The following is a 25,226-nucleotide window of genomic DNA, read 5'->3' as shown; positions in this document are numbered from 1 at the left end:
ACAATAATATTGCGGGGCACAAACGGGGATCGATCGTTTCCGATATAGAGCAGGCCATCGATATGACCTTATCAAGTACATCCAAACCAGCTGCAATCCTATGGGCAGGAGACTTTAACATCAAAACATGTAACTACGCACTCAAGGGGGCATGTGGCCACAGGGATGAGTACTCGGGAAGGGAAACAAATGTATATAATCATTTCCCGCACAATAACTATGGTGGTGCTTTAAATAAACTACTTGCCAAATATGACCTGGACCGCCTAGAATGTAACAAGAACATAAACAATGCCAGGTGTCCGACATTTCATGGGAGAAACAGCCAGTCATTCATCGATCATATTATGATATCCTGCTCCGTAGTTTACATCAATGTCTGGGTGATCGAACAAACTGTCAGTGATCATAATAGTGTAACCGTTGAATTATTGGGCTGGGGAACCAAAAGGAACACCTATGGTCAACCAATCCAGGACATTGCGGCAGAAAGACCAAATGGGATGAGGGTGAAATGGATAAAAGTTGACCCCAACCAATTTGTAGCTAACGTGATCACAAATTGTTGCAGAGAGGTTGAATATTGCTCGTCCTCTAATCCATGCCCACGAACTTTGCTATCCAACTTCCTAAACATAACAAGAACGATTGAGAAATCCTTGACACACAAAGCTCGGAAATTAAGGAAGGTCAAGGCGGTGTGGTTTGATGATCATTGTGCACAATCACTAAAAAGGCTGAAAACCTCACTTGATGCTACACCAAGAGACGCTAGCAAGATCAGGGAAGAGCGTCACAACTATAAAACTGCACTCTCCATCAGGAAGAAGGAATTACAGGACGAGGCATGGGCTAAATTAGATTTGGCTGCGGACACCAAAGATCATAAACTCTTTTGGGACACTGTAAATAGTCCATTCCTGAAGAACGATAACATTCCCGAGCTAACCTCACATGTCAGTTGCCGGGCCTGGATAGCACACTTTACAGGGATTTTTAACTCTGAATTTACCTCTGGTTCTATTTCTGATTTTAATTCTAATGTTTTAACCGACACATCAACCTGTTTTAAATGGGAGAAAATATTGTTTTCTGTGACATTAAGCGAGGTGATTGAGGCAATCGAGATGAGTAAGGGGGGGAAAGCCCCGGGACCGGATGGGGTCCCTGTGGACTTTTACAAATTTGAGATTGCCCTATGGCCCCCCATTTTGACCCGTTACTTTAATGCTGCTATTGAAGATAAGTTACCAACTTCATGGGGACAATCAATTATAGTGCCACTTTTTAAAAAGGGTCCCAGGGCAGAAGCACGAAATTACCGCCCAATTTCACTTCTGGACTCGTCGTTAAAGATTTTGAGTCGTGTACTCTTGGTAAGACTAGAGTCCTGGGTAGAAGACAATAACATTCTCTCACCTATCCAGTACGGGTTCCGAAGGGGTCTAGGAACTATGGAGCAGTGCGTGAACCTGGAACTTATTATCAGCAAGTACACGAAAGCCAAGGAAGGGAATTTGTTTATGTGCTTTGCCGATCTAAGTTCTGCATTTGACTTGGTGGAACACGCACTGCTCTGGCCAACACTACTTGCCATGGGCGCACCGCCCGAAATCATCCACCTCTTGGCTAGAATGTACAGTAGTCTCTCAAGCAAGGTTAGATTCGGAACTGATGGTGAATGTACCCCCTTTTTTAAAATTGGCAGAGGGATCTGACAAGGGCCCTCTTTTATTCTCCCTTTTTATCAACCAGGTTGACCAATTTTTACAAGAATCTTATGCTGATGCCCCTATTATTAATGGAAAGCAAATACCCGTCCTTTTATACGCGGACGACGCGGTCCTGATTTCTAGGACCGCGAACGGGCTGCAAAAGTTAATTGAGAAGTTCCATATTTTTATCCAGGGCAGAAAGCTTAAAATTAATAAGGGCAAGACAATGACTATGACCTGTGGAAAGAAAATGAAGAAAAACAAAACATTCTTTTTAGATGGGGATAAACTCGAGACTGTCCAATATTTCTGTTATTTAGGTATCACTTTTTCAGGAGATGGGAGATGGGTAAATGAACAATCTAGTGTTGACCTGAAAATGACCAGAAATGTAAATTGCATCTTCAGATTTGCCTCAAAACTAGGGGGTCGTAGAATCCGAGAGATGATCTCCATCTATAATTCAAGGTGCATGTCCTCTGCTTTGTACGGAGCAGGGATATGGGGATATAATCCTCAGATTGCCCTGTCCATCCAGCAGGAGGAAAACAAGTACCTAAAACGACTATTATGCCTCCCTGCTTCGGCTTCAAATGAGATTACCCACAGAGAGTTAGGCTTAAATTACCGCTACAGATCTGATTGCACTGCGCCCCCTGTCCCTATGGCGGTCCATATGGGCTAAAGAAGAAACCAGGTTTACCCAGGAAGTAATTATGGACTGTATCAAACTTGACCGTCACTCGAAAATACCCTGGCTAAAACACATTCAATCATGGTATAAGACACTCTTTGGTCAGGACATTTTTAAAGACTTACTAACAGAATCAGTTTTAACAAAGCGTGACCTCAAATCCATTTACCTGGACCATGTAAAAGGGATCAGAATGAAGGAGTATGCAACGCAAAGTACGTTCAAATTATACATGGAATACAATCTTAGCACAGGTCTCTCCTCCTATCTTACATTTGTCAGTATTAATTCCCATCGCTTTGTTCTAGCTCGCCTGAGGCTGGGAATAATTCACCATTTAGTGGCTTTCCCTACAGTAAAAAAACCTGGGACATGTCTATGTCCATGCGATGGGAAATCGAAACAGAGCACCTGCCACTTTTTACTTTTTTGTAATTTTTATACTGGTTTTAGAAAGTTTTATCTGAAGCAATTATTCTTAGATCATAACATGTGCAATACAAGAGCCGCAATGCAATTGATGTTTTACTTGGCTTCCCCGGATGTGTGTTATCGTGTGGCCACTTATATCCTAAAATGTATGTGGCAAAGGAAATCTATTATAATATGACCTCTTTCCCCCCTGAATACCCTCCAGACTGTTACATTTTATGCGGTTTTTGCACTTTGCACTAGCGTTTTTGCACAAACCCTTATTGTAAACAAACTGCTGCTATAACGTTTATAGTGATAAAATAGACTTTTGCACTTTATTCTTAATTTTGCATATTTGCACATGTTAATAGCACTTTATGTATATAAAAGGTCTTTTGAATTTTGCACTTTACATCTGCATCTTTTGCACTTACCTTTTGTATAATAACTGCTGCTAGAACGTATAGAGTGACCAAATTTAATTTTGCACCCAACCGAGATACCTCTGTATTACAATTGAACTAAAACAAGACTGGTATGGATATTGATGTAATTTTAACTGTTTCATTATCTAACTCACATAAATATGAATTTGAAACTGTATTTATGTGTTGCTACATGGTTGTACTTGTACAAACCGAATAAAGCATTTTGAAACTTGAAACTTGAAATAGAAATTTTATTTTTCTAAATTGGTCTCGAGTTACTCTTGAGTGTGTTTCCCATTTATTGACTGTGTTCAGCAAATGCTTAAAACTACCCTCTGATAAGGCTAAACTGCTTGCCCATACTACCACAAAGTGAGCATTTGGGATTATTAATTTAAGTAGTGTTAGCCAATAAGGGTCATCTGGACGTTCTACATAGTGTACCTTGTTTTGGTTCACTACACAAAAATCCAGCTTCCTACACAGCAATACTACAAATGGAAGGCCGGCAGTCTTGTTTGCACTGTCTCTGTAGTGGGTGGCACAATGGGTGCTGAAGTCCACTAATGAGATTACATTTTAGGTCTTGATTACACTTTGTATCTTTTATACTAGGGACTTCTAGAAAAGTGAAATAGCCCAGTGTATGGGTATGCCAATTCACCATGTTGAAAGGGGAAGTATAAGCACTTAATCACTGATTAGCAGGGATAAGGTGCAAAGTGTTCTACAGTTAAATAGATAGGTGGTTCTGTTGGGTAAAGACAATCACTTTGAAGAAAGGCTAGGTGCGCTCAATACACATTGAAAACAAACTCTCTGAAACAAGGACATATAGAGAAATTGAAATTGATTTCCAAAAATGCTTTATATTTATAGAAAAGCAAACCTGTTACATCTGAATTGATTCATTCAATGATGCCAATTGTTTCAATAAATGATAAGACCGTCAAAAAACACAAATGTGTGAGAAATGTGACAGTTGGTGAACAAAGTGCTCAGTGCATCAAATACAGTGACACAGAGCTAAGCTCGCGACCGTGATGGCCGCAATGTAGCTCGGCTCCGCTAGCCTTCCTGCCCAACACATATATCCTGACACGCATCCTGCCCGAGACGACATACTCGGGAAGACACGGAAAGACGAAGGAAAGCTTGTACTCACCATCTGTCCCGGGGGCTCCTGCGAGCGGCGGATCCGAAGTTACACCCCTGCTTGGTCTGGGGCCTCCGCGGCGTAGAGATCGGGGACTTGCCTGTGGAGGTCAGCCGGCGAGATGGTGTCGATGACGGCCCCTGGTCGAGAGGAGAGGTCGGCTGGGAGAGGCCGTGGTGCGGTTATGCCGATCGCAAAGGATCGGGCCCGGTCCAGCGGCCGGAGGGCCCCGTGGTCAGGTGCGGCACGCCATGGACAGGGGAAGACCGTGTAGGAGGCTCCCCCCTTTGTTGCCTTGTCCGGCCATCTTGAAGCCCTGCGCCCGGAGTCGGCGTGTGGCGCCCGCGGGACGGTGGCGCTGGCGGTCCCACTTTTGGTAGCTCTCCTTTCTGCACCCAGATTGTCATTCCTGGGGCTCGAGGGGGCTCCCGCGGTGGCCTTGCTTGAGAGCCCGCTCCAGAAGTTGAGGCGCACGGGGACGCGGCTGGATCTGCAAGATGGCGACCGGCGCCCTGAGTCACGGACTGAACCAGGGTGGCGAATTTGTGTCGCTGAAGTGTACGGGGGTCTGGTCGTGTGAGCGGGAGCCCACGCTTGGTGATGTTCTTGACGCCTTGAAGACTTTGCGCGCGACCCTGACCCTCGACGCCTCTGTGCTGGATGGAAGGGCGGCCGCCATTTCTGTCGGGCCGTCACTCATGGACGCGGCTCGACTCAGATTGTGTGCTGTTTCGTCCCCCTCTGTTGCCGTGAGGAGTGCTGTCACTGTGCATCGGCAAGACTATACACCAGCGGCCCCAGATCCTGGGATCGCCTTGATTGTGGCCGATGCGGGCGTGGGCACCGCGTCTGAGCCTGTTCCTGCTCGACTGATCGGGGAACAACGTAGATTGCCGATTCGAACTGCCCCGGCGAGACCTCGGTGTTATCCTGTGGGGATGACTCTACTTTCCTGGGCGGTGAGACTGTACCCACACTGTTTGTTGCTCCCGTTGTCGTTGCTGAAACGTCTAGACTGCCGCAAAAAGTCCTTGCTTGGCTGCTGTTTGCTGGAGTCCTCTGGTTTGCTCCCATGGTCTGTCCTGCTTCGACCATACTGCCTCTCTGCTTTGATTTGTTTGCTGCCCACCACTGTACCACGCGTGGTAGCGATGGTTAGGAAAGGACAGTGGGTGAGCCGGTTCTGGACCCCGAGGACTAATGGTTGGCGGATGGAGATGAGGAGTGCCCTCAACCATGATACTATGGTCGATTCCTTCGAAGGTTTATGATACCCGAGACTATGTCGATTTCGGTTCGATGTTGCATTAATATGTGTGATGGCGGGGGTAGGGGCCGAATGGTTCGATTGATGGCTCTCCTCTCCCCCTGGTTCTTTTTCCTTTTTGTCTCTTTTGTTTCCTTTCCCTCTCTCTAACTTTTCCTATATTTCGGGTCTCTCATTAACGTGGTCCCTAGTCACTTTGCTCGCCCTTATCGCTGTGGGGGCGCGCGTACAGCAGCACGGCGTTCCTTCTTTTCTTTCTTTTTTTGCGTTGCCCCTTTTTCTTATCTTCTGGGTCATTACAGAGAATGACTGTAACTCCTTTTGCCGTTCTGGTTACTTAGTTATGTATAAGTATAGTAATTGGGTGGTCTGTGTGCGCGTGGCCGGCTATGATGGGTACTGATTGGAAATATGGCATCTATATTCTGATTGCTGTAGATTATCGCTGATAACTGTTTTTAATTGATGCCTTAATGTTTTGCTGCTTGATTCGTGGCCGCTACGGGCACTCAGATGATTAAACTGCAACTGATCCTGCTATAATTTCTATTATAAAATTAACCTTCATTGATCCTACGTCCGGCGGTCACACTCAGCTCCTCTACGATTTAACTACTTGTTCGCAATATACTGGGTGACTGCCGTGAAACTTCTTTATTGAATTATGTGCTTTTCAGATTGTTTTGTGGCCGGCCTAATTGGTTGTAGGCCCGTATTTGTATGCTACTATCTGCAGAATAAAGGTTTTCAAAAAGTTAAAAAAAAAAAAAAAAGTACAGTGACACATATGTACAAATTATATACAAGGAATTTGAGTGGCCAGAGTGTTAATTCTTCTCCAAGGAGACAAAGGGTTCATGTACATGCTCCTGGAGTATCTGGACCAGTGGTAAAGCGTCAACGTTTCGACCCTGGTGCGCCCCAGTTGGTGGTCGCGGCGGGTCTTTATCAAGACGTCTGAAAGGGAAAGGCAATGTTTTCCTTTCAGACTGTCCCCCCCCACCCCTCCACCCCGTCTTGATAAAGACCCGCCACGACCACCAACTGGGGTGCAACAGGGTCAAAACGTCGACGCTTTACCACTGGTCGAGATACTCCAGGAGCATGTACATGAACCCTTTGTCTCAGATTTCCAACTGCCTTCGTGTGAGAAGGAGTCTCCCTGAGCTGAGCTCAGTTCATTCTCTACTGAACTTTTGACCTTCTACAGTTGGAAGTAAGGTACTGGTTTCAATCCTATTTACTTGAAAATGTCTGAAGGCTCCAAGAAGAGACTTTTCAGATCTTACAGATCCTGTGGCAAAGCCAGATTATTTTCTGAAGACCCACATAAGGAATGCTTGTACTGCTTGTATCCCAAGCATGTTCCTAAGGACTGCAAACATTGTCGTACCTTCTCTGCTGAAACACTCAAGGACCGAGAAGCACGCCTATTACTATGGCTTCAAAAGAAGAAAGCTACAGACTGAGTCTGATGGTGATGCCAAAGGACATTTCTCTAGAAAGCACAAGAGAGAGTCCTCTGAGGAAAAAGTAGATCAAAAGAGACCAAAATCAGGAAAAACCAAAGAAGGTGAAACTTCTTCTCCTCTTCCTCTAACTCCTCACAAGTCTACTTTAGAAAAGAAGACTCTGTCGTCGTTGCCGTCGTCGGAAACTATAGAAATTCCTGTCAGATCGCCGACAAAGGCGTCGACGACCCAGACGAGTACCTCGATGACTACCATCTCGACGACGATTGTGTTGTCGACAACGGTGACGATGACGACTCCGTCGACGGTGAGTGTCAGACCTTCGTCGACGTCAAGATCTTTGTCGACGATCCAGTCATTGATCCTGTCGACGATCCCGTCCACGATGAGAAAATCGTCGACGATGACAGATGTTGGATCTCCGACGATGACTTCAACCTTCATATCTATTAAGAGAATTACCCCGTCGACGGGCTCGTCGACGAGTAAGAAAGAGTTTTCTACTCCCAAAATTTCTCTGCTTCTTCCATCCACTATTCTGGATTGCCAGGTATCTGAAGATGAGGGGTCTTATGGAGCTGCATATAGCCCCTTTCAGCTACATATTTAAAGTCAAGAATCAGAGGATTTCCAAGAGGTTCAAGAACAACTCTCTTTTAAGGATCGGCCAGTACTAGGCCCTAAACGTTATGAGTCATTTCATCAGGCTTATAATTATGAAGAGTAGGAGGATGTGAGTCCCAATGTTCATTTAGAGTCTATGTCGGTGCCTTTATCTTTAATTTCTCACTAAAGGCACATGATAGACAGTTATTATCGCTGTTTCCCGGAGGATAATGCTGCAGCCCCTGCTCCTACTCCTGCGAGTATTCCTCAACCTGTGAAGGAAACACTAGTGGTTCAGTCTCTTCCTCCAGTGCAACGAGTAGACGCTCCGAAAGTAATAACAGTTTGGGATGACTTAATTGATAGTGATCATGAATATCAAGCTGAAGGAGAGATTCCCCAGGATGATGTAGTTGGGGATGAATGGGACCAATACATCGTTCCAACTTCACCTTTGTCTCCGTTACCTCAAGCGAGTTCTCCACCAGAGGATATAGCCAGTTTTCATGACCTGATTGAAAAAGACGCAAAAAGATTTGAGCTTACGATGCCTGTAAAGGAAAGTGAATGTTTCCTTTATGATTTCAAAGAGTATCTCGAAAGTCGGTAAGAGCTATCCCGAATATCTAGCGCATATGGGATGAAGGAATAAAATTGATGAGAAATCCGGCATCCGTTCCAGCATCAATTCCTAAACTTGATAATAAATACCATGCTCCAGAGACAGCACCAGCATGCCTAATTGGACATCCTCATCCTGAGTCTGTTGTTACTCAAGCGGCGCAAAGACGCTCCAAAAATCCGGTGACAGCCTGTTTGGCGCCTCCTGATAAGGAAGGTAAAAGACTGGACAGTATAGGAAAGTGATTTGCAGTTATGGCGGCAGCGTCTACCAAGGCAGCAAATGCACTGGCGCTTATCAGTAGATTTAACATGCAAATGTGGTCGGATAGCGCACCAATCCTGTCCTATCTCCCAGAAGACAAAAAGGAGGAAGCAAATACAATTTTGCAAGATGGAGCCAGAGCATCGCCTGAGTCCCTTGATGTAGCGATGGACATTGTGTCTGTAGGTTTTCGCCAAATGGCTTGAGCGGTTGCTCTTCGTAGGCATGGATGGCTAAAATCAACATCTTTTAGGCCTGAGGTCCAATCAAAAATCATGGACATGACTTTTGATGGAGAAATCCTGTCTGGGAAGCACATTGACGAGGCTCTTCAAGGAATACAAGCAGACACTGATACTGCTAGAGCTTTGGGATCTTTACAGCAAGGTCGCTACCAGTCTTTTCAAGTAGCACACCTGCTCTCTATGTGGAATTCGGCTCTGAAGCCATGTAATTTTCCTTAGTATGAGACATTGGCGGGGTGTCTAAAGTACTAGACAACACGAATCAGCATAGGACACTATCAAACACCATCTCAACGCTGCATCTCCTACGATAATGATAGATTCCTTCCTGATAAGGCCACTGACAGACATGGCACGCACAGGGGTGTGTGACCTTTTATTTTAATATGATTTGCAGCACATACCTCAGGGGACCTCTACCTGGGTGTGGCTCGAAGTGCACCCACGCTTGAAAGGGCTTTCCACTGGGCATGATGCGTATAAATTGTTGGGCTTGTACCTCTCCATTGCAGGCCCAACCGCAGGTGAGGTAGCCCTGACAATCAAATGACTGGATTAACACATATGCAATTGTATAACCATGTCTTGTTGAATTAGAGACCTGGTCTCATTTTGTAATCAATTAAAATCGGTTTTAAAAAAAGTTTACCTGTTTTAAGTACACCTTCAAGGTAGGATGCATCAAATTGTTCTATTAAAGTTATATGCAGTGGTTATTTTTACTTTTATTAAAAAGTATTTCACGCATATGGCCAGCATGTGAAGGCGGTGGCATTTTTTATTTTTGAACCATATGCTTACAATAAAAAAGTAACCATTGCATCAGCTTGTCAGACCCAAGCCTATTGGCTTTGCCAGTGCTTTTTACAAAATGAGGCAATTTTGTCAGGTAAGAAAATAACCAGCCTAGATCTTTTACTAAATCCTGGAGAAGGGAGTGTTTATTTGGGGCAAGTATTTGTAAATTAAGATTCAGATAGTGGATGAGAAGCTATGAACCCATTTGATAAGTAGATAGGAAATCTAGACTTGCAGATTTAAATCGGAGTGCAAGTGTAAATGTACTACTTTCTGCTATTCACAGTCCTCTGCAGGAGCCTGTATGGAAAGCTGGCCCAGGCATTCGGTTTCTGAGTGCTTTCCTGGAAAGGTCATGTGACTGGCGCCAGGACGCTCCTTTGCTGGAGCAGCTGTGCGCTCAATAAATACCTATAACATAACATAACATAACAACATATCATATGCCTGTTGTTGGGCTTTCTCCATAGCAGAAAAAGTAAGCATACGGTTAATAGCAAACCTTGTCCAAACATACTATGTTAATCTGCCTTTGTACATGGAAACAATTTTTCACATAGAGAAAGCAATTCCCCACTACCCCCAGTAAATCTTATGTTGATTAATTTCTCTTCCAAGGTGTTAAGCAGTTTATGCCCAGCCTTGCCTGGAGTAAAAGTCACACTGTCGCTGGGGTGGTCAGGGGAAGGATTGGAGTTTGTGAATGTAGACAGCCAGCCACACCTGCAAGCATTTGCACCTTGCCACGGCTGACCATGCCTCGGAACACCAAGGTACCCCACAACTTGAGTGGGATTTACAGAACTCGGCACTCGTGGTGGCGATCTCTGCACATGCAAATGTGCTTACACTGACTAGAGATCCTTGCAGTAGTACGTTGTGTAAATGTGGAGTAACGTCCAGAGCTGCCGACTTTGGTACTGGAGTGCCAGGAGTTTTTTCCCCCCTTTCACCCCACGAACTCAATATCATTTTATTGTGGGCAAACCATTTAATCGTCCTGTGTTCACTGTCAAATCTGTAATGTAATCTGGTGCTCATGTGAAGTGTTGAAATGCCTTTGGGCCAAGTTTGCTAAAGTAAAAACTGCAGAAAAACAAATTTGTCAATCATAAGTTTACAGCAAAATTTACCTTTGTAATTAATCCCTGCTCCACAGATGATTGGACTAGTGATAACGGGTGGGTGGACTCAACATGTATAAAAGCTTCAATTTCCTGTTCATGAAGATAGAACTCTTGTTGAAGTCTCCCAAAAAGGTTTTGAATTACTTGTGTCTTAATGTTCAGGTAATGTTGGATGCACATTGCTGAAGCTGTTCTGCCTTTAGAGGCAACCCATCCTAGCCGCCATGTGTCTTCTTTGTAACATTTCTGGTGTATGGGGCCAAGTTAACTGTTGAGTGTTTATTAATGTGGGCATAATGCTGTTGTTGACGTCACTATTTCAAGAAGTAAGCTGTAAATGGGTACATAATGAATCCTTGAACTTATTGGAAAAATGTTTTATCGCCCTGGTACAGGTGGTGAAAAAGGACAACATTAAGCTCTCCATCAATGACTTCATTATCAAGGCCTCTGCATTGTCGTGTTTAAAGGTTCCTGAAGCAAACTCTTCCTGGATGGATACTGTCATTAGGCAGTAAGTGCCTGCATTCACTTTCCTACTGTCCTTTTATATTCAATTTCCTGTATTGATCAACTTTGCAACTTTGTTTCAATATTATTTGGACAGGCGTTGCATTTGCTGCGGTTGGCCACCAAGAGCGTATAGTTGTTCTGAAGCTTAAGCGCCATCTGCAGAGAGCCGTAATTTTTCTATAAATCGGTTGAACATTTTTTTCTGGATGTTAATGTAGAATTAGCTACTTTATAAATCTGTGTTTGTGCCCTTTATGACATTTTTTAGGTCGAGCAGTCAAGACCTCTTGTATATACTTTAGTAAATACTTATGTGTATGTACTTTGTGGGCTCTGGAGGTCAGCCCTAGGACTAGTATTCTTCCTTTTAGGACTTTTATCTGTTCTACAGCCTCTATTTAACAGTCTTGATAGAAAACGACCAGCAGAGGTCAGTAAAATACCATAATTGCTTTCTACTTGGGGGCTGTCTGTTTTTTAATTATTTTGTTCAACAGCCTTCATTTAACTTTCTTGATAAAAAACGACTAGCAGAGGTCAATAAAATACCAGAATCATTTAAGCATTCTCTAGATTCCAATCCATTGAAATTGTCTTCCCCGAGCACCCATATACAATAAACATTTGTTCAAATCTTGTATTTTCAGTGATATGACCACTGAAGGCCCTGATTTTATATTAAAAACAGAAATTTGGACAATACCATTTCCAACTGAAAGGCATTATTTCTCTCCATGTGTTCTCATACCTGGCCTGTCACGCAGTTTGGTGCTTACTTTACATCCATGTTAAAGAACAGTAGATGTTTCAGCACCCAGGCTAATGTGCTGCATAGCTAAATTCATATAAGGTCCCAAAGGTGAGACTCATTGCATTGCAAATGCTTGTCTACATTTTGGACCTTGCTTAAATGCATGCCATGCCCATCCTTGATTTGTAAACGCCTCGTTGTGCATACCGTCCACTATCCACTACAGCCTAGCTGTGTGTGTGAGCTTTTGTGAAGCTTTTTACAAAGAGTTGTGTTGAAGGAAGCTTGTTTGTTGTAAATCCAGACATTGATCATTGGTGCCCCTTGTTTTCCCACAGAAACCACGTGGTGGATGTAAACGTTGCTGTGAGCACTCCAGCTGGCCTTATTACTCCCATAGTCTTCAATGCACACATAAAGGGGCTGGCCTCCATTAGCAATGACGTTGTTTCTTTGGCAGCCAGAGCAAGAGAAGGAAAACTCAGGCCTCATGAATTCCAGGTGAGCGTTGTGACAAGCCAGTATTATTTTTTGACAAGCTGTTGATATTTTTTCCTTTAGATGTGGTGGTGTGGTGTTTTTTGTTGTTTTAGTTTGAAGTTTGATGAAGTCCCAAAGCGTCTAGTATGTTTCTTCTGGTAGCATTTGAAACCTAGCCGGTTTACAAGTGCTGTGGTTACTAATTGGTTTTGGAAGTCTTGCTGAATGAACTTGTTTTATTTTAGGAATCTGTTGGCACTATTGCGCTTCTCTTTTTAGGTTGCGGTAATATCCGGTCTGCCGAAGGCAGAACCGGAAGTACCGAGATTTAATGATTCTTAGTATGGACTATTTGTCCAGCCTCTGTTTTTGCCTCTCTCCCATTGGCTGGCTTCCTAAACGGAGGCCAGCCATTGGAAGAGAGAGCTGTCCCTCCGAATAGGCTCCGTCCTTTTCGGATTTGGAGGTGTGTTCGGTGTTCTTCTTTCCACTTTTAGGGCCACGCCCATTCTGAGAACACCGAACACGCCCCCAATCCGAAAAATCCTGAACGTTGTGTCCACCATTATTTGTTTTGTCTTCCCATGAGGATCGTCTTGCTGTTCGTGGCTCCCGCCCCCTCCCGCTGTTTGTGGCTCCTGCTGTCCCCCCTCCCGCCCTTCGTGGCTCCCGGTTTCCCCCCTCCCGCCGTTCGTGGCTCCCACTGTCCCCCCTCCTGCTGTTCGTGGCTCCCGCTGTCCTTCCTCCCGCCCCCTCCCTCTCATGTAGCTCCGAGTGGTATGAAACGAAGGCAGTGTACATTAAATGTATTAACTTCATCTGTAATGTCAATAGCCACCCTGAACAGCTTCAGCGAGCGCCACACGTGTTACTATGGATCACGAAACTCTCGTCTCCTTTGATGGCCCTGAGTCAGTCAGAGCGGGCACGTTTCCATGCAGAGGCGCAGCGACCAGCAGGTGCAGTGCACCGGGGCCGAGAGCGGGAGCGCATTGAATCCTGACACTGCTGTATTTATTACACCGATGTCAGTCGGAGGCCACTGCCCTTGCTTGCACCAGGGCCCATGACATCCTGGCAATGCTCCTGTTTTCATGCCTGGTGGCACAGAGCCTTCACAGCTGCTTCTCTTTCTGTAGCGGGACCTGCGGCGCACACTGTAAACACAGCCCCGCAGGCCAAGGGAATCTAGATTATTTATTTCTCTCACCCTTGGCTGCTAATACGATAAAAAAGCGAGTTCCCTCTATTCCCCTGGGAAGGTTGGAGTGTTCAAAATACAGCGATGGTTATTTTTGTTAAGCTTGTTTGTGTGGCTTGACGTGCTCATCCCCCGCCTGTGATTCACAAGCGTGACGCTTAGCATGTGACTACGTGACTCCCAGGCAGGGCCGCGCGAGCCTTCTAACTCGGAATGGAACTGGGTCAATTCTGTTTCCGTTTTCTGTTTCCTCACTATCTCACTACATCACTCTGTTTCTATCTTAATACCTCACAACATCACTAACACTCACTACTTCACTCTCTCTTTCAATACATCAATCTTTCTCTCTCACTACCTCACAACATCACTCTCCATCACTATCTCACTCTCTATCTACCTCACTCTCTCACTACATCACTCACTCTCTATTTCAATACCTCTCTATCTCGCTACCTCACTCTCTCTCTGCTAATGCGATATGTCTAATGCAATATGTAACACATATGGAAACACTTAAGCTATTGACAATAGAAATGACAATAACATTTACTTAAAGATATAAAAAAAAATAATCAATGCCAATAGCTCTACCTATAATATTGCAGAGACCATTGCATTGTAAATGCTTGTTTTGTATTTGGGCTCATAGAAATGCACGTCTGTGTCTGCGTTACAAACGGTTAAACTTATTTGCTGAAAAGTGGATTTCAAAATAGCAGACCCTTTTTAAGGTGGAAAAGTATAGTTAGATGAGTAGGTGAAAATGTGGCATTGATTCTGGATGTGTGTTTGCCTTTGTTTTGATTGTGTGCGCTCGCGTGTGTGTTTATTAATCTGTGTGTTATAAAAGATAGAAAGAATGAGCTAAAAGCAGAAGCCTGGGAAGCCCTGCATCTTGCGTCCGGAAGGAACGATAATGCGGGCTTCTGGAAGATTGTCGGAACACCCTTTCTTAGGGAAGAGGTAGGTCCCACACTTGAGATAGCAATCTCTGAATTGGATTGGATCAGGCATTTTTCTAAAGTATATGAGGGTAAAGGACTGGTGAGTTCTCCCTCTATTCCCGCTGCCTACTCCACCTCAAGGAACTTACTGTTCACCCTAGAAGAAGTGGAGAAAGCCTTGCATGTGAATCAGGGTGGGAAGGCCCCTGGCCCGGACGGTGTCCCTATAGACATCTTCAAGGCCACTATTTCTCTTTGGGGCCCCCTTTTGGTCCAGGTGCTGAAAGCTAGTTGTGTTTCAGAATTCTTGCCTACCTGGGTGAATTCCATAATAGTGCCCATCTATAAACAAGCATTTGCAATGCAATAGGTCTCGCATTAGGAAAGTTTGAGCTATTGGTATTGTAAATGACCAATTTTTTATTTATGTGTTGGTTTTCAAAATAGCGAAATTAATAGCTTTGTCATTTACAATGCCAATACTTTTAACTTTTGCATATGTGACACCTATACCATTTGTAATGCAACATGTTTTGTATTTACGTGACTTAAATGTATTGATATTACAAATAACAATGGCTTTAAATTTTTTTCAATAATGAATACTTAAATAAAAGTTATTGTAATTTATAATGGCAATAGCTTAAACTTTTGTAAATTACTTTTGTGAAGATTATGTTAATTGTATTTTTTTGTGACTAAAATCCAAGAACAGAAGTGAAATATTAACATCTTTTTGTGACATCGGTAATAAAGCTTGAAACATTGAGAGAACATATTTGAAGCAGTTGTTGTTGAATGGTTGCACAGATTGATGCTGTGGTGGCGCTGAGTGATGCTGTGGCATTCAGTGATCCTGTGGTAGCGCATAGTGATGTTGTGGTGCCCCTGAGTGATGCTGTGGTGGTGCTGAGTGATGCTGTGGTGGTGCGATAGATAGATAGATAGTGAGTGCGATGGATAGATAGTGAGTGCGATGGATAGATAGTGAGTGCGATAGATAGATAGTGCGATAGATTGATAGAGTGAGTGCGATAGATAGAGGGAGGGCGATAGAGGGAGGGCGATAGATAGATAGATAGAGGGAGGGCGATAGATAGACAGAGCGAGTGCGATAGATAGAGCGAGTGCGGTAGAGCGAGTGCGGTAGAGCGAGTGCGGTAGAGCGAGTGCGGTAGAGCGAGTGCGGTAGAGCGAGTGCGGTAGAGCGAGTGCGGTAGGTAGATGGGAGCGCGGACGGTAGAGGGAGCGCGGACGGTAGAGGGCGCGAGGACGGTAGAGGGAGCGAGGACGGTAGATGGAGTGAGACGAAGGGATAAAGAAGAAAATGCAATGACAAGGTGAACGAATGAGAGAGGGGAGCATATAAATGTGTGTAAAGTGATGTTAGTAAGAGAGACAGAGAACAACAGAAGTGAGTGGAAGGCAGAATGTTGAGAGGAGGAGAGAAAATAGAGAAATATGAGGTGTTAGTTGGAGAAGAAGGGAGGGGACAGCAAGGCAGAAAGAAGGAAGGAGGAATAAAAATAGAGCATGAGGGGGCTGAAGAGAAGTTGTAAAAGGGAATGAAAAGACATAAAAATAATGAGCCCAATTGCATTGCAAATGCTTGTTAATGCTTGTTATTTGTGCATGGATTTTGTGTTGGGGATCGGAAATCTGGAGTCAGCACATGCATGCAAGGATTTTCAAATATTATAGACTCCAACCTGTACAGAATAGCACTATGGTCATCAGATAGGATCCTATGAGAAAAGCACTGGTAAATGCAGCTTAGCTGCAACATTTTACTACTACTTTATGTCCGTCACCTACCCACTAACGCGACAGACCTAGAAAGCTGAGTCTGACAACTCCCAGCAGCATGACACCATACAGCTGTGGAATCATAAACTTTTCCTCTGCAATTTTAAAACGAAAACGTAAGCCAGCAGCTGCAGCCACTCCGGAAATTATATCTGCAACACATTTCGAACAGATTACTGCTTTGACAAACCCGAACATGAAAATTAAGATACTGCTGCTTCAGGGAAGCAACTGCTGCGGATATTCGGTAAGGGTCCCTCCAAAACAAAATTACAAGTGCCGATCCGTACTGCCAATGGAACGTGTTTTTAAAATAAACGGGAAACAGCGGCAATTGTGCTGAACCTCTAAAATTAGCAGGCAGCAGTGGGTGGGTGGTAGTGTTCGTGGGGATTGTGGATGGCACAGGGAACTTTAATGACAGCAACAGGAGCTGAAGCACAGAAAAGTACGAGTTTGAGCTATTGACATTGTAAATGACAATGCCTTTTATTTATGTTTTGGTTTTTAAAACATAAACAAAAAGCATTGTCATTTACAATGCCATTAGCTCAAACTCGCATAAATGCGAGACGTATTACATTGCAAATGCTTGTTTCATATTGCCAACAAACCTACCCCCATGTCACGTGTATTGCTGCATTTAACTATATCAAAATACTTCAGGCTCCCGCTGGGTACCTTCAAGCATGATTTAACAGAGCGTCCTCCAGGCTGGCCGGGTACCATAGTCCTGTTCCGAGATTTTCATTCAAAAGACCAGTGCATTCTGGGAGATGAGGTCTTCATTTCTTTACATTGAAGCTATGCAGCTGCCACTGAGAATAATTTATGAAAAAATGTCAGCCAACGGTTGCCCGGGATGTGGCCTAACAGCTACATCGGTCGACCTCAAAGCTGGGGCACCAGAATTGAGTCTAGGCAGGGACGCTTAACAACCTGTAATTCTGGGCAAAATCACGTATTCTCCCCATGCCTACTAAAAATGAATGTGTCCATCTGTAACGCAACTGTCATTTATGTGAATCGCTCTGATACCTATGGGTTCAGTTAGCGTTATATAAAACTCTAGATTAAAACATCTTGGCACCAGATCAAGGAAATTGCCCAACTGCTGTGAAATGTTGCGCTATTTCAGAGTAATTTTTAAGCACAGCAAGTCTTAGTGCTTTTATATTTGCACTAATGAAAAGAGTGAAGATGTTGTTGGTGCAAAAAAGATATTTTGTGCTAACTCTGGTCGAGGTGTCGGTTCATTGTGTGAAAATTTGCCAAGCACCCGTAAAAACAAATGCTGCAACCTGTACGAAATGGCCGCCGCTGTTGGTGCCTTTTACATGAGCTGGCCCATAGAACGATTACAATCCATGCTCTGCTGTGGGGTTGCACAAAGCCCGGTACACCGTTTTTAGTCACATGCACGAAAGCCCCTTTCACTCACAGGATGGTGGATGAGGAAATTATTCTCATGCCTGCACACTCCGTACTAGTATAGGGAAAGTCTTGTTAGGCAGAAAATGACATTTAGACATTCATTTCGGAATTGCAGACATTACAAGCCCAAGACCGCGCTGGCCTAGGGTGTGCATTACTTGCTTGTTAATGGCATGTGACCTCACAGCACAGTGTCTCTGAAGCGGGCGCTGCGCTCATTAACAAAGTAAAAAACATAAAAAATGAAACCGAGTGCGGTGTCCCTGAAGTGGGTGCAGCACTTATTACAACAAAGTAGAACAAGTTCTTTAGAAACTACCTCATGTCAAAGTACCCGTAACCATGGCCATCGCATTTCAGGCTGTAGTATCCTGGTCAATGTGATAATCGACTGCACACCAACCAAAACAAGCTTGCTCCGTGGGGAAAGTGAAAGTGCGCGATGCGCATGCTAGCACCGAACGGGGTGCTCGTAAAACAAGATGTGCAAACGCACTCATGAAAAAAGAAACTAAGCGTGGGGGCGGGACTTCCCTCTTGTGCGCGAATCAGCGCCCACGGAGTTCCTGGCCCGAGTAGCACTGGTGACGCGGGGCTCCCATGCCCGAGGGAGAGCCCCGCGGAGGCTACAGAACACCGGATTGCCGGTAAGTGGGACTGTATGTGGGAGCGGGGGGGGGCGTGTGTGTATGCGACGGCGGGGGTGGGTTCTCTGTATGTATGGGTGCGTCCATGGGTGCTCGTGTGTGTGTATGTGTGTGTGCAGGGGGGGCGGCAGCGTGTGTATGTGCGCGCGTGCCTGTGTGAGTGCAGGGGGTGGGGGCTGCCTGTGTGTGTGTGCGCCGTGTTTGCATGCAAGCCAAGCGAAAGCAGGGGCTGTGTGTACGTGTCTGCGCAAGCGCATCTGAGAGGCGCGCTCCCGTGGTGAAATATGGAAAGGAAAAGCGCATGGCACATTGCTGTCCACATTCCCAAATACGGGCAACATTAGTTGTCTTGCTGACAGCTTTCAATGCTTTCGCATTGAATGCTAGGTCAGCTCGACCTAAAAAGGGGGATAGACATGATCCGGGTTGTTATAGACCCATCTCCCTTTAAGATTCCTTTACCATGTTTAGGGCTACACCTTTTCTCTCTGATTAGATACCCCCCTGTACTTTCTCTCCTGCATTGAAGAAAATAATGAAGAAATGTTGTAGACAGAAAAACAAATAGGAACACTGTAGGTTACTTCACCATCATATCTTTCCTTCCCAGAAACGAAGTGCTCTAAAAGTCTATGTGCAAAAATTGGTCCTTGCAACTCCTTCATAGTCTTTAGAAAGATGCAAGTTAATCGTCTAGCAGTTTGAGCCCAAACCGCATTGACCGTGAGAAAGTGTTGAATTACCCCGAACCCAATACTGTTAATTTTTTCAACTCCAAAATAACATCGGACTGTTAACTAGATTTTCCCTGCATGAGAAGGCAGATGCTCCTTTCCTCCAACAGGGAAAACAAACGTTGGTTCCACAGAATATAATGGCAGAGAGAGAGAGTATGATACACACAGCCGCGTGTACCTCCGGACGGCACCACTCGAACCAAACCCGACACCAAGCCGGGTGCCTCCAAATCAAGTTCCACAAGAACGTTTTTTACTCACGATTGTACCGCTTTCTCTCTCTTACCAACCAGAACACCAACTCGGCAAGAATTATCGGCACCGACAGCAGACGCCACAAAGCTTTTAGTTCCTAGAATTGCGTGGCTTGCGTCGCTACGTTGCATAGCCGCTTGGCTTGCTGGGAACGTAGTTCTATCATGAAGGATTGCCAAATGCCACGCATAATGCAGACAGCGGCGCGCTATGGCCATAGTTCTGACATCGCCATCCCCTCCTCCACTGGCGCTCCATCACATTGGACAGGTGGGTGCTGCAAATCGTCCGAAGGGGCTACTCCCTCCCCTTCGAGGCGACCCCTCCAGCCATGCCACCGCAGTGCTACCGCATGTCGGGGGATCACTTGTGACTTCTACAGGAGTAAGTTACGGCCCTCTTGGCCAAGGGGGCCGTTGAGCGCGTTCCTGTGCCAGAAGTAGGACGTGGTTGCTATTCCCACTACTTTCTGGTACCCAAGAAGGGCAAAGGAGGCCTAAGCCCTATCTTGGACCAACGGAGCGGCAACTGCTTCCTCCGGAAGGAGAAGTTCAAGATGCTGACTTTGGCTCAGGTCCTAGCTGCCCTGGACCCAGAAGGCTGGATGGTAGCGTTGGACTTGCAGGCTGCGTATTTCCACATCCCCTTCCAGCCGGCCCACCGGCGTTACCTGCGGTTCACGGTAGGCCACGAGCACTTTCAGTTTACCGTGCTCCCCTTCGGTCTTACCAGCGCCCCACGGGTGTTCACGAAAGTGATGGAGGTGGTCGCAGCTCATCTGCGCAGATTAGGGGTTTCAGTCTTCCCCTATCTCGACGATTGGTTGTTGAAGGCGGACTCGCCCCAGACAGTCTTCTCCCACCTCCAGACTACGGCCGACCTCCTGCACTCGTTGGGGTTCTCCATCAATGTGCCGAAGTCACACCTGTGCCCCTCTCAGAAGCTCCTTTTCATCTGAGCGGTTCTGGGTTTATCCCCCCAAACAGCGGGTTCAGGATATTCAGGCTCTGATTCCGATCTTTCAGCCTTTATCCCGAGTCTTGGTCAGTTTGACTCCTCAGCACCTGGGGCTGATGGTCTCCTGCATCCTTCTGTTGCATCACGCCTCAGTGGGACCTGAAGTTTCAGTGGGCACAGCATCAGGGCAACCTGTCCGACCACATCCGGATCTCGGAGGGCACTGCAAGACACTTGCAGTGGTGGCTCACTAACCGCGATTGGGTCATCGGCAGATCTCTCTTCGTACCCCAAACGGAGCACGTAGTGGTAACGGATGCGTCCCTCCTGGGATGGAGGGGCCACATAGGAGAGAGGGAGATCAGAGGCCATATCAAACTTGTGGAGCTGCGGGCGATCCGGCTTGCACTGAAGGCATTCCTTCCCTCTGTATGGGGAAGTGTAGTGCAGGTGTTCACGGACAACACCGCCATGTGGTACTGCAACAAACAGGGCGGGTTGGGGTTGGGGACCCTTTCTATTACAAAGCTGCCCCAACGGGGGGGGGGGGGAGGGGGGGAGGGGGGGAGGAGTCTCCTCCAAGCACTGCGTAAAAGACTAAACCAGTCTTCTTCACTTGAGTGATTTTAATAAAGTTTTTTTGAACACAAAAAGTCTTTTAGTTCATAGTCTCTGTATCAACACATTGTTTTCATGGTTGCAAGAATATCAAACATATAATCCAATGCATGTTTCGTCACATTTGCTTATCGTGGACCCTTTGTCAGGAGGCTCTGCACCTCTGGACATGGCTGGAACACCAGGGCGTCACCCTGGCGGTTCAACACCTGGCAGGTTCCCTGAACGCCAGGACGGATAAACTCAGCCGGCGGTGCATGATGGATCACGATTGGCGTCTGCACTTGGACGTGGTGAAAGGCCTCTTACAGCAGTGGGGAGAGCCTTGGTTAGATCTATTCGCCACAGAAGAGAACGCGCAATGTCATCAGTTCTGCGCGTTGGAATATCCAAGGCGGTACTCGCTCTGAGATGCTTTTCATCGCAAGTGGAGCTGCGGTCTGTTGTACGCCTTTCCGCCTATACCACTTCTGCCCAGAGTGCTGAAAAAGATCAGGTGCGACCGGGCCCAAGTCATCCTTGTGGCGCCGGACTGGGCACGAAGATACTGGTATCCCGAGCTACTCAGCATGTTAGTCGATCCCCCAATTCGTCTGCCTCTTCAGGAGGACCTTCTGTCGCAGCAGCAGGGGATGGTCCTCTACCTGGATCTGTCCAGCCTCCACCTCCATGCGTGGAGATTGAGCGGCGACAGTTGAGGCCATTTGACTTGCCTCCTGAAGTCTGTGATGTGATTCTTGCAGCCAGGCGTCCCTCCACAAAATTGGTATACGCCTGCAGGTGGAACAAATTTATGGCATGGTGCACAGCAAAGGCTGTGGATCTGCTCTCTGCCCCCCTTTCAGAGGTTCTCCTCTTCCTTCTTTCTCTTGCCCAGCAGGGCTCTGCTCTGGGCACTATTAAGGGCTACTTCTCTGCCATTTCTGCCTTCTTGAGGCTCCATGATCAGCCTTCTCTTTTCAAGTCCCCTGTTGTAAATAGATTCTTGAAAGGCATCATGCTCTTGTTTCCTCATGTTCCTTTTGTGATGCCTCAGTGGGAATTGAACCTTGTTCTAACTTATTTAATGTGCACTCCTTTCGAGCCACTTCACAATTGCCCTCTACTTCTTCTGACTCTTAAGACGGCATTCCTGGTTGCCATCACCTCTGCCAGGAGAGTGAGTGAGCTCCAGGCTCTATCTTCTAAGCCTCCTTTCCTTTCTGTCCATCCGGACAAAATTGTCTTAAAAACTCGTCCTTCTTTCCTGCCCAAAGTGGTTACTGCCTTTCATATCGGGCAGTCCATCACCTTGCCCACCTCCTTTTCCGCCTCCGCATCCCTTGAAGGAGGAAGGGAGGCTCCACCGCCTGGACCCAAAACGTGCGCTCTCCTTTTATCTAGATCGCACACGCCAGTTCCTAGTGGGCAACCAGCTCTTTGTTGGTTACGTGGGCGCGAAGAACGGACGGGCGGTGTACAAACGGACCATCTCTCGGGTTGTGTTGTGCATCAAGGTCTGTTACTCCTTGGAGAAAAAGGAGCCTCCTGTTGGGCTGCGGGCCCATTCCACTCTGGCCACGGCGGCTACTACTGCCCTGGGTCTGGAAGACCCCTTGCAGGACATCTGTCAGATGTCGTTTGCTAGACACTATTGCCTGGACAGCCAAGTCCAGAGAGATGGCTTTTTTTCGGCCGTTCCATTCTCTGGGACTTTCTGGTGTGATCTTGGTTCGTAGACCCACCACCGGGGTTGGTATTGCTGGGGTATCTATTCTAAGGTAAGGAATCTAACACTAACCTGTTTCTTACAGAGGCACAAGTTACTTACCTTCGGTAACAATATATCTGTAAGAAACAGTAGTTACTGTGAACCCATATCTAGGGTTAAAGACATTCCTTTCAGGGCCCTAGTTTTCATGGCACCAGTGTCGGTCTCTGGAATGGCTCTGCGTTCCTGGCGCGGAAAGCTATGTACAAGAACTGACGTCAGCGCGCGAGGGCCGCTTCTAAATACTCCCGACGTCATCCTGGCGATCAGGACGAAGCCGATGACGGACGCGGAGCCACAGACGACGCCTATCAACGCGCAGGGGTACTGTTACACAAAACTTTCCAGATCCAGTCTGACGCCTGGGAATATTCTAAGGTAAGGAATCTAACGCTAACTACTGTTTCTTACAGATATATCGGTACCGAAGGTAAGTAACTTGTGCATTTGTCACCAAGCCACCAACCACTCCGCCCAAGAGACCCCTCTCCCTCGTCTTCACTTATTATTCAAAGAAGCTTTAATGATGCTCCTCAAGAATGCCATAGAGAAGGTTCCACCACATCAGAAACGGGCTGTTTTCTATTCTCGCTTCTTCCTGATCAAAAGAAATCAGGGGAATGGCTACCGATTCTGGACCTTAGCAATGTGAACAGATTCCTCAAGAAACAAGGAATTTGCATGGTAACACTTTCAGAGATTCTAGGTTACCTAAACGAGGGAGATTTTCTGGCTTCTCTGGATATGGAAGACCCTTACTTACACATCCCAATCCATCCCAAACATCGCAAATACCTTTGCTTCACTGTGGCTGCCTCCCATGATCAGTTCGAGGTGCTTCTGTTTGGACTAAAATCGTCTCCAAGGATCTTCACAAAGTGCCTAGCTCCTGTAGCAGCAGCATTAAGATCCTGGCAAGTATTCCTGTATTTGGACTATTGGTTAATCAAAGGTCCTTCGGAACGAGCAGTCAAGATTGCCATTTCAACGTCTCTTCATCTTTTCAACTCTCTGGGACTAACTGTAAACAAGAGCAAATCTCAGTTGCATCCGATGCAGGTCCTTCTGTTTCTGGATGCCTTTTTGGACACATTACAGTGCAAGGCATTCTTATCTCCTGAACGGCAGGTTCGGCTTCAAAAGCTGGCAACTTTGATTTCAAGAAAAAAGTCAGTTTCTGTCCGCATGTTCTCTTCGCTCCTGGGGATGTGCTCTTCGGCCATAAATCTCATCCCTTTGGCATGATTCCGAATGAGACCTTTAGAGGAAGAACTGCACCTTCAGTGGCAGCAAGCCGTGGGTTCCTTAGACGACATCCTCAGAATCACACCGAGCATGGTACACGCTCTACATTGGTGGTCGCAGAGAGCCAATTAAGAGGAAGGACTCACTTTCCTACAGGATATTCCTGATTTTGTCCTCGCAACAGATGCCTCCATGGAAGGATCGGGAGGTCATCTCCAAGATTTACAGATAAAAGGCAAGTGGTCTCAAGAGTACAGGAAACAACATATGAACAGCCTGGAATTACGGGCGATTTTTCTATCCCTGCAAGCTTTGCTTCCAAGGATTGCAGGTTCATCAGTACTGGTTTGGACCGACCACACCACCAGTATGTTTTACGTAAACAAGCAAGGAGGGAGAAGATCGGCAACTTTGTCAAGAGAGGCTCAGGAGTTGTGGGAATGGGTCACACTCCACAACATAACACTCAAAGCGGAACATGTCCGAGGCGTCCACAATACCCTGGCGGACATGCTCAGCAGATCCCTATCAAACTGCCACGAATGGGAGCTAGCGCACAATCAAGTGAACCAAATATGCGGCAAGCCGGCATTGGATTTGTTTGCAACGAAACACAACAAGAAATGCCGATATTAACCCAGCAGATATCCTCAACAGGGATCAAGGGAGAATGCCCTGTCCATGCAATGGTCAGGGATTTTCGCTTACGCTTTTCCCCCCAATACCTCTGATCTCGAGGGTGTTACGCAAGATGAAGATGGAGAGCTGCCGTCTCATCCTAATTGCACCTCAGTGGTCACGCTAGTACTGGTTCTAGGAACTTCTGTTGCTATCCCAAGACTAGCCGATCAGTTTTCTTCCAACACCCACCATGTTGTCCTGGAACAAAGGTCGTGTGGTTCACACGGACTCTCAGTCCCTGCATTTACACGCATGGCTCCTGATTTCTTAGATTTCAAAGACCTTAACATCCCTCACGACTGTTGTGACATCTTGACTAAATCACGAGCGCAGAGCACAATTAAGACTTATTGTCAAAAATTGAAGCAGTTTTACTGTTGGTGTAAGGCTAGCAAG

At 46.0% G+C, this 25,226-nt stretch overlaps 1 protein-coding gene across 1 annotated transcript in view; it reads left to right on the top strand.

Annotated features, from left to right (window-relative positions):
• DLAT (dihydrolipoamide S-acetyltransferase) overlaps positions 1-25,226 on the top strand; it is a 199,589-nt gene that overhangs the window by 133,005 nt on the left and 41,358 nt on the right. The window contains exons 11-12 of the mRNA XM_086957184.1: positions 11,204-11,322; positions 12,411-12,573. Coding sequence (XP_086813310.1) covers positions 11,204-11,322; positions 12,411-12,573 — 282 coding nt within the window. The remainder of the gene's footprint in view (positions 1-11,203; positions 11,323-12,410; positions 12,574-25,226) is intronic.

This window comes from Lissotriton vulgaris, chromosome 2_1, assembly GCF_964263255.1.
Source record: "Lissotriton vulgaris chromosome 2_1, aLisVul1.2, whole genome shotgun sequence".
NCBI classification, from domain to species: domain Eukaryota; kingdom Metazoa; phylum Chordata; class Amphibia; order Caudata; family Salamandridae; genus Lissotriton; species Lissotriton vulgaris.
This window is presented reverse-complemented; position numbering and strand designations above follow the sequence as displayed.